The 15,843-nt window shown below is 38.4% G+C and overlaps 1 protein-coding gene across 2 annotated transcripts; it reads right to left on the bottom strand.

The window, feature by feature from the left end:
- Positions 1–1,373: 1,373 nt before the first annotated feature.
- On the bottom strand, positions 1,374–15,105 carry sst1.1 (somatostatin 1, tandem duplicate 1). Of its 2 annotated transcripts, XM_084717693.1 has the most exons (3): positions 15,088–15,105; positions 5,371–5,538; positions 1,374–1,963 (listed from the first exon to the last, which is right to left on the bottom strand). In XM_084717693.1, the coding sequence occupies exons 2-3, from the start codon at positions 5,500–5,502 to the stop codon at positions 1,745–1,747; spliced, it is 351 nt and encodes a 116-aa protein (XP_084573819.1). In that variant the 5' UTR covers positions 5,503–5,538; positions 15,088–15,105; the 3' UTR covers positions 1,374–1,744. The 2 variants fall into 2 exon arrangements, with proteins under 2 accessions (XP_084573819.1, XP_084573820.1); XM_084717694.1 differs by lacking the exon at positions 15,088–15,105 and having other exon boundaries at positions 5,371–5,573.
- Between the last annotated feature and the right edge of the window lie 738 nt (positions 15,106–15,843).

Raw genomic sequence — 15,843 nt, 5'->3', positions numbered from 1 at the left:
AACTCCACACAGAAAGGTCCTGCCCCAGCAAGCCGGGGGATCAAACTCAGGACCTTCTTGCTGTGAGGCGGCAGTGCTAACCACTGCACCACCGTGCCGCCCACATATAAACATGTTAACACTTAATAAACTATAAAGTTAAAAGGACATCTTATTGCCTTATCAGGAAAACATTATAGAACATTTTATTCTCCTTCATTAGTGAGACATAAATGCATTTAGACAGAAATTCCTTTCACCAGTAAAACAATAAACATATTTAAAATGCTTCATAAAAGTTATACTGTAGATATAAATCTTTTGCAGAATTTTCTCTGTAGTATTTTATTTATTTGGGGACCCAAATAAAATCTCTTGTGACCCACCTGTGGGTCCATACCCAGTGTTTGGGAATGAATTTGTTTGTCTGGATCATAGCATGTAATCCTACAGCAGCAATATGCACCACCTCCTTTATTTATTTGTTCTGTATTTTGTCTTCATACTGGCCATTTTATTATAGTCTCTTTTATTATTGTGTATTTATTTTTATAAATGCACATTTTACTCTGTAATTGTATGTATATATTTATTTATTTATTATATAGTTTATCTTATTATTATTAACATTGTGTTTTTTATTACTTATTATACTTTATTTTATCCAACTTCCTGTTTTTCTATGGAGATTCCCGACAAATAAATTTCACATGATCGTACTTTAATAAGCGGTGTGACAATAAATGTGTTGAATTTTGCTCCTCAGTGCTGTGATACAGTTCTAATGTTCCTGTGTGCAGTCTTACAGAACAGTAACAAGAACCCAACCAATGACATCATGTTCTTATATTTCGTACAGATCTGCCAGATGAGGGAGAACATCTGTTTAGTCATGAACAGGAGCTGGACATCATCAGTTCAGTCCTGTTCACCATCTCACTGTCATTTTACTGGATTTATTTTTATTTACAGTCACATATTGTATTAATAATTATCGTGTAATTCTGTTTTTCTTTGTCTTTTTTTGCAGTGACTAAACAACAAACAAAAGAATACGATTTTTTTTCTTTAGCTTTCTTTCTGTTTTCGCATTTGTTGAAATGTCAGTCAGACGAGCTTGTATGAAAAAATAAAAGTCGCATGACTTTTGTTAATTATTTCTTGTGTGCATTTGTTTTATGTCTTTTTGCTCTGACTGAGCTGCAGCAGGAAATCTGCAGAACAACTGTTTCTAAAGTGAATCAGACCTGATTAAAACAAAGAAATAAAAATATTTAGCTTTTGAATGTCATGTCATGTCATCTGTGGAGCTGACGTGTGAATTCACCCTGTGGGAATCAATAATGTCAGACTTTATGATCTGATCTGTGAAGAAACAACAAAACAAAAATCTCTCTGGTTGCTATGGAGTCTCCAGAGTGTTTATTAACCTTCATTAGCTGTTATTAGACTGTTAAATCTCCCCCTCAGCTGTTAATGTGCCGCTCTCACTTTAATCATCTTCAATAAAAGCCTTCAGCAGCTCTTCCTCCTCCTCCTCCTCCTCCTCCTCCTCCTCCAGCAGACAGAAGCAGGGTTTTTTTTTTTTTTGTCTCAAACAGATTTTATTCAAACCAACAATTAAAAATAGTTTCATTAAGTTTACATTCAGAAAGAATCAGCCCAGAAAAATCTAAACAATTCATCCAAACTAAAGTCTGATCCACACAGAGTCTGTACAGCGTCTGATGAAGACGAGGGAGGGGGGAGGATGAGGATGAGGCTCTCAGCAGGAGGTGAACGTCTTCCAGAAGAAGTTCTTGCAGCCGGCTTTCCTCTCACGGGGGGCGAGCAGCGGCGCGCTGCCGGCGGCTCGCTCCAGGTCCATGTGGACGTCCTCGGGTTCTCCTTCGGCCAGAGGAAAGTTCTCCTCCTCCAGAGCCTCGCTCTCTACCTGCAGGAGGTCTGAGAGGAGCAGCTCCGCCAGCGAGGACCGAGACATGTCCTGAGGACAGAACCACAGGAGAGATGTGAATAAAACCAATAAATATAAACAGATATTGCAGATAGAAACTGGAGAGGAAGGAGACATGTCCTGAAAATACAACCACCAGGTTAAATGTTGGAAACATTTATTTATTCTCATTCTTACTTTTCACTTTTATTGTCTGTTTACGTTATAAACTCATTTCTCTACAGGTTAGATAAACAAAATGCAGAAGCAAAAAAATTAAAAACACAAAATAAAATGATTAGCATTTATGGAGAACCCTTTAAATTTTTAATCAGTCAAGCTGACTGGTAAAGATTGAGTTTTCTTGAGTGGAAATGAGATTTCGAGACGTCAAAATGTTCATTTAAAATAATTTAAAATATCAGTAACACAGTTTAGACACATGAGAATATTTTCAAATGTGAAATTACATTTTGATGAGTCAAAACTGATTTAAAGATATCAATAATTCAATTAAAGGTGAGAAGAATAAATTTTTTCATTATCAATATCAACAATTGAATATCTGAATGTTGATCAATAATTGTATTTCTGATGTCCAACAGATCAACAGACTATTTCTGATATATAGATATTGAAGATATTTTCATTTTGACAGGTGAAAAATCCTTTTTTTGAAGTTTAAACTTAAGTTATTAGTTATATCTCAAATATAACTGTACGAGTACAAACATGATTTTCTTGAGGTTGAGTTGGATTTTAGAGTCTGACATTAGATTCTCATTGGTTTAAATTTCACATCATTTCACTTCATCTCATCAGAATTTAATTTGAGACATCTGTAATATCATTTTTATGATATCTTTAATACAGTGAAGACTTCTGAGAAATGAACTGTAGATCTTTACTTTAAATTGTAACAAGTTAAATTTACATTATGGATCTGATGACTTGGAATTATAACATTTCAAAAAAATAATTCTTGATATCAATAATTCATTTGTTATAGTGGATATAAAGTCCATATGAGAACCAATAATATCTGAGATATGCAACTGTTGATAAACAGTACTTTCATTTTCAACACGTGAAAATTCTTTTGTAAATATCTGTAATCATTATTCTTACTGGAGAAAAATTAATTATGGAAATCTGTGATTAAATTAAAGAAACGTGAATCAGTTTGGAGCAGCTGAAATGAATTTCTACATGTCAGAAGTGTTTCACACACGTCTTAAATGAATATTTCTACAGTTTAACCCTGACTTAATGTTAGAAGGGATTTTTTTTGTAAATATTTTTGTTGTGTCTGGATGTGATCGATCAGTTCAGACGCAAAGATTTCAGCTCAGACTGAACCGTCTGCAGGAGACACATCTGCATATTTGTTTTACAAAAACCTGTAAAAAATGTACATAAAGTAATTTCTGTCGTCTTAAAACAAGCGAAGCAAAAAAATCCACAAATGCAAAATGTCTGTGAGGTGAAGTCAATCGATTGATTTATTGATTGACAGAAAAATTAAATGAATCTGTCTGAACATGGTCTGGAGTCCGCAGTGAGTCTGACGTTCTGACGTTCTCTTTTATTGTAAATTCAATTATTTCTGCTAATTATTTTCCAGTTTACAGAAACTTTTCTTCAGAGAAAAAAGCTGTGTCTCGTTCTAAATTATTGATTATTGATCCGACAGATGCAGACATCAGGTTTGATTCAACGTCTGACAAAGAAAAAAGATCAGGATTTAAAGACTTAAAGAAAATAAACTGCATTCTAAAAACATCAGCGTGAGAATCAGAGACAGCTTTTTGATTTCAGCAGCCCGATCACTACATTTATTGATAATTCTTCAGTTTAATAATTAACTGTTTAGGATCTAAGAATTCCAAAATGTGAGACGTGAACGAAGCTGAAATTGAAGTTGTTTTCCTCTAAATTCTGTTTCATCATTGTTGAGTTCATTTTCTCACAAATCACTTTTCATTTCATAAATATTTTATAACATTTTCATGTTCAGATCAGCAGACGACGGTTTAGAAAAATAAAATATCACCTGTCAGTCTGTCAGATCCTGCCGAACATCTGAAAACATCTTAAATTATTAAGATTTCAGACTTTGTTCTGCAGTGAAACAATCTGTTAGACCCTCTGTTCTCAATCTGAGGTTCATGGACCACTGGTGGTACGCAAACTCTCTACACAGAGGAATGTGATAAATATTTTTATCATGAAATGAAGACATTTAAAAACATATAAAACTATCAAAATATTACAAATATTGAATGAAAATTCAAAAAATATTCAATAATTAACGATATTTTAACATTGTCATAATGACGCTGTAAGATATTATGTTTGACATTTAATATGAAAACATACGTTCAAATATTTAACAATATTTAAATTTTATGGCATCAGGACATTTAATCTGAAGATTAAAAAAACAGAGGGAAGTAACTAATTGCAAATACTCAAATTACTGTAACTACATGTTGTTTTGGGTGGTTCTTGTACTTTTCTGAGAAGATTTTCAAGTCTGTAATTTTACTCGTTCTTAGGTACAGATTACAAGATGTAATCTATTTAGTTACTTTCATCTGTATTTTAGGAGCCAGCCATGCTGCAGCAGGACACATCTGGAGTCATGATGTTACTGATCAATTATTAATCAATTGTTAAATATTTAACTGATTAAAAATGTTCTCAGTAATTTGCATCTCATTTAACATCATTTTGTCTGAAGGAGACATTTAAGAAAAATTAAACTTAGACTTAAAATGAGACAAAAACAGAAAAAATTGAAGATAAGGAAAACAACATGTTTTATATCATATAAATTATTGATGATTAATTGTTTGTTTATGTTTTCAATCAGCTACACACAATTTGCAACCCTAGTTTGGAGACGTGACTTGAACAGTTAAAAGTAACTGATACTCTGAGCAGTTTTTCTGATGAATAGTTTGCACTTTCACTTAACTATATTTCTAACAGCAGTACTTTTACTTGTAACTGATTTTTGTAATGTAACAGTAGTTTAACTAAGTAAAGATTTTCAGAAATCTTTCCACTGCTGATAAAAAAAAAATCTTCACATCTTTTAAAATCTTTTAAACCATTTTTTTCTCACATATTTTCAGTTGTTTTTCTGACTCTTGTTGTGTGAGAGTGTCAGTGAGATTATTTATTAAAAAATTAAATTCCAGATTTTAAAAATTACGTTTTTTTTCCTGCCATATTTTGTCTGTTTGCCTCTACGACACGTTTATCGTAAAATAAAAGTTAAACTCACGATTTAATTTTTGTTTTTGCTGATTTATGAAGTCAAACCTCAGGAGAAGTTTGAATTTTCATAAAGTTTCACTAAAGAAATCTCTTTCTGTCTGTCTGTCTCTGTGTCTGTCTGTCTGTCTGTCTGTCTGTCTCTGTCTGTCTGTCTCTGTCTCTGTGTCTCGGACCTGTTTGAGCGGGCTCCGGTGCAGCAGCAGGCGGAGTTTGGAGTCTCTCTGGGCGGCGGAGGAGCAGCTGATGGAGGCGGTGAGGGAGAGGAGGAGCAGGAGGAGGCAGCGGAGGCGCGACGAGGAGACCATCTTCACCACTGTCTGTCTGTCTGTCTGTCTGTCTGTGTGTGTGTGCAGCTCGAGGGATCTTCTGGGTCTGTCCCATCAGAGAACAGCTCTTATACAGCCTGCTGACGTCACTGATCACCGTCTGAGAGAGAGAGAGAGAGAGAGAGAGAGAGAGAGAGGGAGAGAGAGAGTGTGTGTGTGTGTGTGTGTGTGTGTGTGTGTGTGTGTGTGTGTGTGTGGGTGTGTGTGTGTGTGTGTGTGTGTGTGAGAGAGAGAGAGAGTCGGGGGGTGACTGATGATGATGATGATGATGATGATGTTTCCACCGCCTCCCGCTTTAGTGAAATGATCCGTTTTGAACACTTTTTCTTTGCTTCCTGCTGCTCAGTTGACAGAGTTTCTCAGCCGGTGGCTCGCGGCCCGCGGCGGGACACTGCATGCACACACAGTCCTCACAAATAACATTAATTTCTTTCAGCGATTGATCGATATTTGTGCTTTTATTCCAGATGTTACTGATCTCTGAACAGACAAACTGATGTTCAAACTGAAAGAAAAACTGAGAAAAAAAAAGAGCTCAGGGCTGCAACAATTATTTTCATTATCGATTAATTACTTTCTCAATCTATTGATTAGTTGTTTGGTCTATAAAATGTCAGAAAATGTCAATCAAAGTCCAAGAAGGCGTCTTCAAATGTCTTGTTTTGTCCACAACTCAAAGACCATCAGTTTACTGTCAGAGAGGAGGAAAGAAAATATTCACATTTAAGAAGCTGCAATCAGAGAATTCGAACTTTTTAAATTAGAAAATGATTCAAATCTTTAATTGACTAATTAATTAATTGGTGAAGTATTTTTAACGATCCTGGACTTTAAAGGAGAAATCTGTAATATGTTTACTGTAATGCACCATAAAATCACCATAGTTTGAAATATTTCAGGTAGTTCAAACTAATGCAGAATATTGGCTGAATGGGTCAGTTTCTCTTTATGAGTCGTAATAAATCATTAGAAAGAAGATTAGAAGGAGCAGATGCTTGAAACGGTTAAACTGAACAAAATTTTAATGGGGTTTGGCAGTGTTAGTTTCATTTATCAGTTTTGTTCCATTCATTTAGTTTTTTTCCCCCTGCCCCTAAAAGAAAACTGACACAGCAGATTTTCCTTTAAAATTTTCTTTAAGAGATGGGACTTCTTCTAAGGAAGTGTGGTTTGTTGAAGCTGTGTGTTGTTATGCAGGTGGAAACAGAGGACCTTCAGAGTCGCACAGGGAAATAAACGATGTGCAGAGTCAGAAACAGGTAGTGAGACAGAAAGAAGAAAGAAAAGGTGTGAAAATTTGTCAGAAATCAGGAAGAACTTTTCTCACATGAAAATAAAGTGGCCGTTTAGTTATTTGTCTTTCTTACGTGTCTCTTTTTCGTGATCTTTGTTTCTTTGTAGTTGTCTCTTGTCTCTTTGGAGCTGTTTGGCCTTTTCTGTGGTTGATCTGTGTCTCATCTTTGTAATATTTTTGCGTCTCAACAAAAGGCTTTCATTTGCTTTAAACAGAAGCTCTGACTCAAGGGCCCACGGGGTCAGGGGGCCCTGGCTGTTCATGGTAGACCTGTTCTGTGATCCATCCCTGATCATGTCTCCGACACACACGGGACACACAAACGTGATGATGTGAACATTTCCTCCTCCTGTTCTCTTGTCGTGATTTTCCATCACACTGAGTTTGTCGCAGCATTTGACGCCAGCTGTTGGTCACATCGGCACATCACTGCCGTCACTGACATGTCATCCTGCTGCCTGCAGGTCTGTCATTGTAACACACACACACACACACACACAGCTCAATGCTTATTAATCCTTTTATCTTTAATCGCAGAAGCCTCTACAGATCAGTTGTTGTTTGTACTTTAATAAATTCCTCCTCCTCAGCTGCTCCAGCATCATCACCCGACTCAATCTGCTGACACTCGAACACAACAGACGGTGCTCAGACAGAAAGTGAAGTGAAGTGAACCTTTAACTGTACAGACAGTAGCTGTAAGCTGCCCAGCAACAGTTGTACTGAAGGAATTAGTGGACATTGTTGAAGAAAAAGATTCTTTCAGGTCCAAGATCTTGGCTGATTCTGGATAAGCTTTATTCACTGCGCAATGGAGACAGCCTCACAACATGGTGATAGGGTGCTGTCTGCTGGAGTCAGGTTGTTGTCAGCTTATATACGGTTAGCAGAAAATCACAGGAGGTTTAGAATGCAAATGTCACCAGAACCAGAAACTAAATGTGAACTAGGCGCTAAACCAATGGGAGTGCGTCTGAGCAACTCAAAGTGGAAGTCTGTGATTATAATAGCAATGGGTTCTCATGTTAAGAGGGACACAGACTAAAAGGGGAGAGCAGTTGGGGGTAGGTAAGGTGTGATATCAGGGAACAACTGAGCTCTCCTCACAATACAACAAAGGATTCATTTACAGAAGTATGCTAATAAATGTAAAAGGCTGACTCTCAGCAGACACACTCAAATTCACTCAACAGAATATACAAAATAAGGATCAAATAGAAGAAAATAAAATATCTTCTTCCACAACATGAAGTGAATTTATCACAACAGCAGGAAAAGATGGAGGTTGTGTTGAGAAGGCAACCAGGAAGCACGATGTCCAGCTGGTGGTTTATGTTTCATCCCTCATTTTCTTCATCTTATCTAATAAAAATATAAAATGATCAACACTCAGCTCACTGTATGAGAGGATACCTGCAAAAGTTTCATCTGATAAAACTGAGCAGGGATCAAAAACGTTTCTCAGCAGGAACAGCAGGAAGGTTCTATCAGGTCTGGTTCTGAGTCATCCAGAGTCTGCTGACTAGACCGAGACCTGGACCTGAACTTGTGTTTTCTTCTAGTCAGTCAAGTCTGGTTCTAGTCAGTAGAGTTTCGTTCTCCTCACTAGATTTAGTATGTATGTCAAATTCAGTATGCCAAAAATACCAAGATGTCTTGCTGCATCCAGTCACATTTTACAGCATTTCTGTCTATCCTGACCCACAATCCTTTGTGTGATAGGTGTCTGAGCAAGAGAGTCAAAGTTCAGGTAGCAATGCTATGAGGAAGCAGTGTGCCCTAAATGTACGCAACAGGATGCATTTTTTAAGGATAACTGCAGTATGAACTAAAAGTAAAAAAGAAAAAGTCTGAGATGTAGAATGCAGGGTCAGTTTAACCAGCAAAATAAAAAGAAACAGAAGAAGTTTGGGAAATCTTACATCAGAGCGCAGACAACAAGACTACAAGAGCAATTATCTCTCTGACCAATCAGTGCTCTGCAGTGTTTTCACACCGTTGAGTATCGGCTCAGCTGGTTTGGTACGTCAACTGATGTGATACCAAAAAAAGAACCAGGTAACCACAACTTCTGTCAATGGAAAACCAAAAAAGAAAAGTTAAGTTGAGCCAAACCAAACAAGACATTTGCTTCTTGTCACTGCATTTTGATGAGAGTGATCTGAGTTACAGAACCAAGTTTGGTTCTAGTCACAGCACATTCATACTCCCGGTTCTTCAGATGCAGCAGTTTGGTCAGTGCTGCTACGCTTCAAACTTTGATACTGTTGGTTCCTATCCGGTGTTATGTTTTGCACGTGCACAGCTCCACGGTCAAGTTAACAAGAATCTCATTGCACTCTGCCAATAACAGACGTCCTCTATGCAGATTTCTGCTGGCGCTTCCTAGTAGAATTGTATGTCTTCATCAATCTCAGAACCCATCAGCTAACATCTGACAACAATTTAGCCTTTGGTTGCAGTGTTTCAGGGCTTCTGATGTAGCCAGCAGATATCTGGGCCAAGAGTTCTTCTTCTTCTTCTTCTTCTTCTTCTTCTTCTTCTTCTTCTTCTTCTTCTTCTTCTTCTTCATTATTTAAAGTGTGATTAGCATCTTAAAACATGAGAATGGAGCTGGAGGATAATCTTTATAAACAGATCCAATATATGGAAGCAGATAAAAATCATTTTAAAAAGCTAATAATGAGCTAAATCATCATCAGATGATGAATTGATAGGTTCCAAGATTATATTTTGGACAGAGCTTTTTGCCTCTTTTTTTTTTAATTTTCCATTCCACTTTGATTGGTTAAAGCTTCTGTGACTACAAACACTTCAGAAAACCAGAATCTTTCTCCTGACCAACAGACTCTGTGTTCATATGAAGAGCAGATGGATGGATGGACGGGCGATGAATGGCTTGTTATTTAAGTTGAACAAACAGATCATTTGAGGATGAGATTATGTTTGTGTGTTCCACAGAGAACATTTTAAAGTCTTTTTATTTTGGTTCATATAAACTCCCTGTTGAGGTCTTAATGCTCAGTAATATGTTCGGTCTGTGGGAGTCTCAGTAATGAAGCTTCAGTCGCAGCAGTGAACGTGTCTCTACAAACAGTTTCCTACTGTTCCTCTGCAAACACTAATCACACCTCTGCTCTGCGAACATGAAAACACACAAACAGCTCTTCATCCTCTGTCTCTTTTTAATATTTCCGCACAAACAAACTCTTTCACACGTGGCCGCTTCGCTGTTTCCAACCTTTACAGAAACGTCCCTGCAGCTGATGTCTCTGTCCTCTGATCAACCAGTCAAACAAGACCTCTGCTGATGATGAAAGAGGTCAAAGAAGTGCTCTCTGATTGGCTGACTGGTTTATCAGATCTGCATTTGTATGGGGGCACGTTCAACCTGAAAATGGTGTGCACCGTTTTGCTACAGTTTCTGGACTGAATGACGTCTCAGCACAGTGTGAAACAGGTTCTAAGGTTTGTTTTCGCTCGGTTGGTGGGTGTGTCACAGGTGTTACCCAATCAGCAGGGACGTGTGTGTAAACAACACTGTATAAAAAGGTGTTGCAGTGCAGACACACTGCAGGATGTTCATCACAACACTGTTTCTGTTTAAACAATGTTTTGCTATAGTTTGTCGGGGCTGAATGGGAGGTGACACATCACAGCTGAGACAAGCGAGTCCTGGCAGGTCTGCGGCGGCGGTCTGTCAGGTGACTCACCTGTCTGCACCCATGTGATGTCATCACCAGTTTGAGTTTCCTGGAACACAACTCTCACACAGATGAAGGTGAATGTGGTTACCTGACTAAAACTTGTTGGTGTTTTCGTAAGAATCTGCAGTTAGACCAACCAATGAGCTTGTCTGATGCTTAGGTCCACACCAAATGTTGGAGGCATGCGTGTGTGTGTGTGTGTGTGTGTGTGCGTGTGTGTTGACTCATCATAGTTCAATTCGCTTATTGAGAGTCAATTTTTAAATGTAGCATCATGTAAAATGTGATGCTGTGAGCAGGGCTGCCTCCTGATAGTCGACTAAACCGATTTATTTATTTGTTAGTTGCAGAAGAAAATCCCACCCCACACCCCCTTCAGGAGCTGCTCCTGATACGCCTGGTGGACTTTTTCTCTCATAACACCAATCCCCACCCCCACCCCCCTCAACCACAACTGACTCACTCACAATTCTCACGCAACAGAAACACTTTCATTTTTATTAGCGCAGCTGTCTGCAGCAGCTCCGTGTGTCCTGCATCTAACAGGCACAAACACAAGCATTTATTTAGACTTCAGGTATCTTAAACCTTCAGCAGCTGGTGAGGTTTTTTTCTGCAGTGTTTTTGTGAGCGAACTGTTTGTAGAGTCTTTCCATCGAAAACATTAACATTTAAAGTCACTGAGGGCAGAACGGGGAGAACTGGCAACAAGAATGTCTTTCTTTGAGTCACTGATTAATTTGCACACATGCTCACCTTAGCACAGGTAAAACATCATATTTCCATAATTCATCAGAGGTAAGTTTCCTTTCAGCAACTTCAGGTTCAACCCGCTGCCTCACTGACACGGTCTGAAAACTGTTTTCTTCCCCCTTCCACACACCTGCTGCTCATCACCTGGACCTCACCGATATTTCCTGCGTTTTCCTGTCCTAGTGCTCCACCCAGTCTACAGACAACAAAACTGCATCATTTACATATAGTCACCTGTGTATTATTCAAACATGAAACAAAACAAACAAAATATATAACACTGTACATTTACTGCCACCAGACAACTTCACTGTTAGACTTAAATGCTTTAATGGCTGCTGATTGGCTGCTGGACACTGTGAAATGCATGGATAGTACGGAGCATGTCATACTCATAGAAAGACACCTTCTTCTATTTCTGTATAATTTTTAAGCAGCTGGCAGTATTGTATCATATCCTGTACACATGCAGAATGACAACAAAGATTACATTACTGCTGTAAAGCAGACCACTGTCACGCTGCGTCACACAGGCAACAGTAGAAATAAAAATAATACCAGGATCAAACAAACTATCTACATTATTAAAAATTAAATTAAACATTAGCAGTTAGCAGTGATGGAAAGAGTAACTGAAAATCTGTACTCAAGTACAACTACTGTTACATTATTAAAATAAAGTAAAAATAGACTTGAAAAAATAGACTTGAAAATCTATTCATAAAGATACGAGTGATCCAAAAAAACAAAAAAAAAAAACTACGTAATTACAGTAATTTGAGTAATTACAGTTATTAGTAACTTCCACCCCTGGCAGTTACACCTGTGACATGCTGCCTCCTGTTTGTTACCTTTGACAGGATCCAGAACTGCTTTAAAATAAACTGTGGATGTTTTAGAAACAGCTCCAGAAGATTTTTGAAAATAAAACAATTAAACATGCTTATGTGTCTTTAAGTTGAAATTTGTTTGGTCAGCAGTCTCCAGAGTTCCATTTCATTTTATAAAATATTCAAGTATGTTGATTATTACTGAGTGTCAGTCTAGTGTCCTACTGATTCATATTTGATACACAGACAGACAAAGGATCATCACTCCGCTTCCTGCCTCTGACAGACACATAAACCACACCCACCACCACACCTGGTAACCATGGCAGCATCACCACCCGTCTCCTGTAGCCCTAGCAACCACAGAGGTCCATCTCCAACTGCAGTAACCTATCGGGACGGTCCGTGAGGGGGCGGGACTTCAGCTGTCGGGTGGTTAACAGCAGACGACAGGACAAATTTCACACCTGTCCAACGCAGTTACCACGGAAACGGCTCTATGACTGGTCGGATTAAAGCGGCCGTCCGTTTCTGACGGCTGATTGGTTCAGCCTGTTGATTGTAGTTGGAGAACAACAGACAGACGGACAGACAGAGAGGAGAGACTTCAGCTGCTCACACAAACTTTAAAATCTCATTACTGAATTTAGGATGTTGTTTCTGCATTAAATATATTACTGGTCTTGTCGTATATTTATTTAATTTTATCAAATTAAAAACATCTCATTGTTATTTATTGCACTTGGTTTTATTCTGCTTTTATTTTGTTTCAAAACAAAATGAATGCATTTCTTATATAAAAGAGAAACTCTATTAGTAATCTGCTATTAATCATAACCAGGATACTAGTACACATGTAAACACACTAACTGCATGTGTTGTCTGTGTGGGTACAATAAAAAAAAAAACACTATTAAGCATTTTCATGTTTCATGTCATCATTTGTCTTCTATGAGGTTAAAAATCTCAAACAAAATACATTTTTGACTGAAAACTTAATGAAAACTCAACAAATCCAGTAAGAGGATCGAACCTGTTGTCTTTGAGATGATGTAAAAGTTGCAGGTTTATTTTTTAACGTAGTTTGTAAACAAACAAACTAAGTATCTATTTAATGGATTCATTTCTTTTCAGTGTGTAAAAATCTGTAAAATAGATTAAATAATCTAGTTTAGTGTTGCTACTACTGTTTCCATCACTGCTAACTGCTACTGTTTGTCCAGCTCTGATTTAAATGATTATATTTTCCTAACTGTTTCAAGAGAGAAGTCCTGCATAATTTCATTGATCTAGTTAATAATTTCTCATTAAAAAAACCCCTGAAATTTCCTGTCTTATATCTCGTTAAACCCTCTCAGATGTCCTTCCTCAATCAGAATCACTTTATTCACAAAATGTACAAAGTACACAGGAATCTGACTCGGTGGGACAAGAGACAAAAAGTTTAAAGAGACAAACTGAAAAGGTTCAAAAGTTAAAGTTTAGTACAAGAATTATATACAAATAAGAATACTATACAATTGTAAAGTGCAGGATGAGCATAAAAAGTATAGAACAAGTTAAGAGAAATAAGTCTGCTGCACTCTGCTACACATTATATATGGTATTAAGGGATGCTGTGTCTTCAGGTGGGAATAGTAATGCCAATAATTACATGATACACGTCCCCTGAGCTTTTTCCAGGCCTCCTGAACTTCTTCAAAAGCACCAAAACTTCTCACCAACACATACAATAATAATGCTGTAGTTCTTTATTAATCTTATTGCGACCAAATGACATGACAGACCTTCATCCCTGTTGTCCAGTGTGTCATCAGGTTCAGCTCAGATACATTTTACAGTTGCTGAATGAACAACTTCACTGATTTCGATCTTTTCACATTTGTTGTCATGGTTACTCCTGTCCTCTCGCCTGTCACTCCCCACCTGTCCACCAGATGTCACCAGAGTGCTCTTCAGTCTCCTGATCCTCCACACCTGAGCCTCACCTCCTCATGACCCTCCTATAAACACGAGCACAGTTCCTGACACCTGTCCCTGTTCACACCTGCTGTCAGTTTATCACCCGGCTTCCTTTCACTCCTCAGGTCGGCTGTAAAGTCGACTCCAGAGGCTCGGTAACTACCTGTTGGTGTGTAACTAACCCACTGCCGCCGTGAGTTCCCCAACCACAAAATCACAGACACAACCGTCCTTTTATTGTGTCCACTGCTCACACACATTTTCAGTTGTTCAGTAAATCATCATCCTGACTGTGTGTCCTCGGTTAAAATGGACTGTGGTCCGTTTACTGTCATTCGAGTCCTGATGTGGACCGAACAATTTCTTTCCTCTTGCTTATATTTCTTTGTGAACTCTTAAATATTCACATCTGAAGAATTAAAGTTCTGTAGAAACTTCGCTTAAATTTGATTTCCCAATGTGCGTCCTGATGACGCAAGATGACAATCAAAAAAACTGTCCAATCAGTGAGCTCCCTGTCAGTCCTCTTGGATCGTTTGTAAAAAGTCAGTGTGCACATGAACTGGTCCATTCATGTTTTTCTTTTGGTTTCTTCTGGTTTTTCTTTTTCATTTTTGTATCACACTGCAACTAATTATTGCTCTCATTATTGATCTGCTGATTATCTTCTGCATTAATCACTTTTTTTCTATATTAGAGTCATAATAAATAGAAGTCAAAGTGACTCCTTCAGATATCGTGATTCAGTGTGCTGCAGTTTTTTAATCAACTAGTTAAGTAACTTCTCACTTTGTCTCATTGTTTTTATAGATTTAGTTTAGAAAATCCACATATTCCAACTTGAGTAAAACTACTTATGGTGGACAGGATGAGGCAGGAATCAAACCCGTGATGCTCAGAGGACGACCTGCCGGGACACAAACTGCTGAAGGTCTGCTCTGATCAGATCTGTGTCCTTTAAAGAAAATGTTCTGCACCTCAGGGTTCATATGCAAATAAAAAATCTGTGTGTGTGTGTCTGTCTGTCTGTGTGTGTGTGTGTGTGTGTGTGTGTGTGTGTGTGTGTGTGTGTGTGTGTGTGTGTCTGTGTGTCTGTGTGTGCGTGCGTGTGTGTGTGTGTGTGTGTGTGTGTGTGTGTGTGTGTGTGTCTGTGTGTGTGTGCGTGTGTGTGTGTGTGTGTGTGTGTGTGTGTGTGTGTGTGTGTGTGTGTCTCTGTCTGTGTGTATGTGTGTGTGTGTGTGTCGTGCTGTGCAGCAGTGTGTGTCCTCGTTACTTCTCCTCCATTAACTGAAACACGACTGAGAATCTGCATCAGCTGATTTACATCATAGACTAAAGAACCAATCGGGTATGTCCATTCTCCTCAAATGTCTCCTCTCTCCTTTCCTTGTTTTCTTTCCTTCTTTCATCTCTTTGTCTTCTCTCTTCCTTGGTCTCCTTGTCTCCTTGTCTCCTCATCCCTTTTCCTTCTTCAGCTCACTGATTGACTCTTTAACTTCCTGTCAGGACGACATTTTCTGTCTCTGTCTGTCTAAACAGCTCTCCCAGAATCCCGCTGGGCGTCGGCAGGAGGTCACATGGTGTGTGCTGACCTGCTAATCATGTGGACGAGGTGAATCAGTGTGTGTGTGTGTGTATGCCCGCTGTGTCCCTGCTCTCTGATTAGTCTGGACTGACAGACACATTCACCTCCAGCCGTGCGTTTGATTGGTCGTCCCACAGCGAGGTGTTTTATTGGTCAGCTCCTCCGCGGGGTGTCGGCGTGACGCAGAAC

This window comes from Lutjanus erythropterus, chromosome 4 (genome assembly GCF_056507025.1).
Source record: "Lutjanus erythropterus isolate fLutEry1 chromosome 4, fLutEry1.hap2, whole genome shotgun sequence".
NCBI classification, from domain to species: domain Eukaryota; kingdom Metazoa; phylum Chordata; class Actinopteri; order Lutjaniformes; family Lutjanidae; genus Lutjanus; species Lutjanus erythropterus.
Note: the sequence above shows the minus strand (reverse complement) of the source record. Positions and strands in the feature narration are given on the sequence as shown.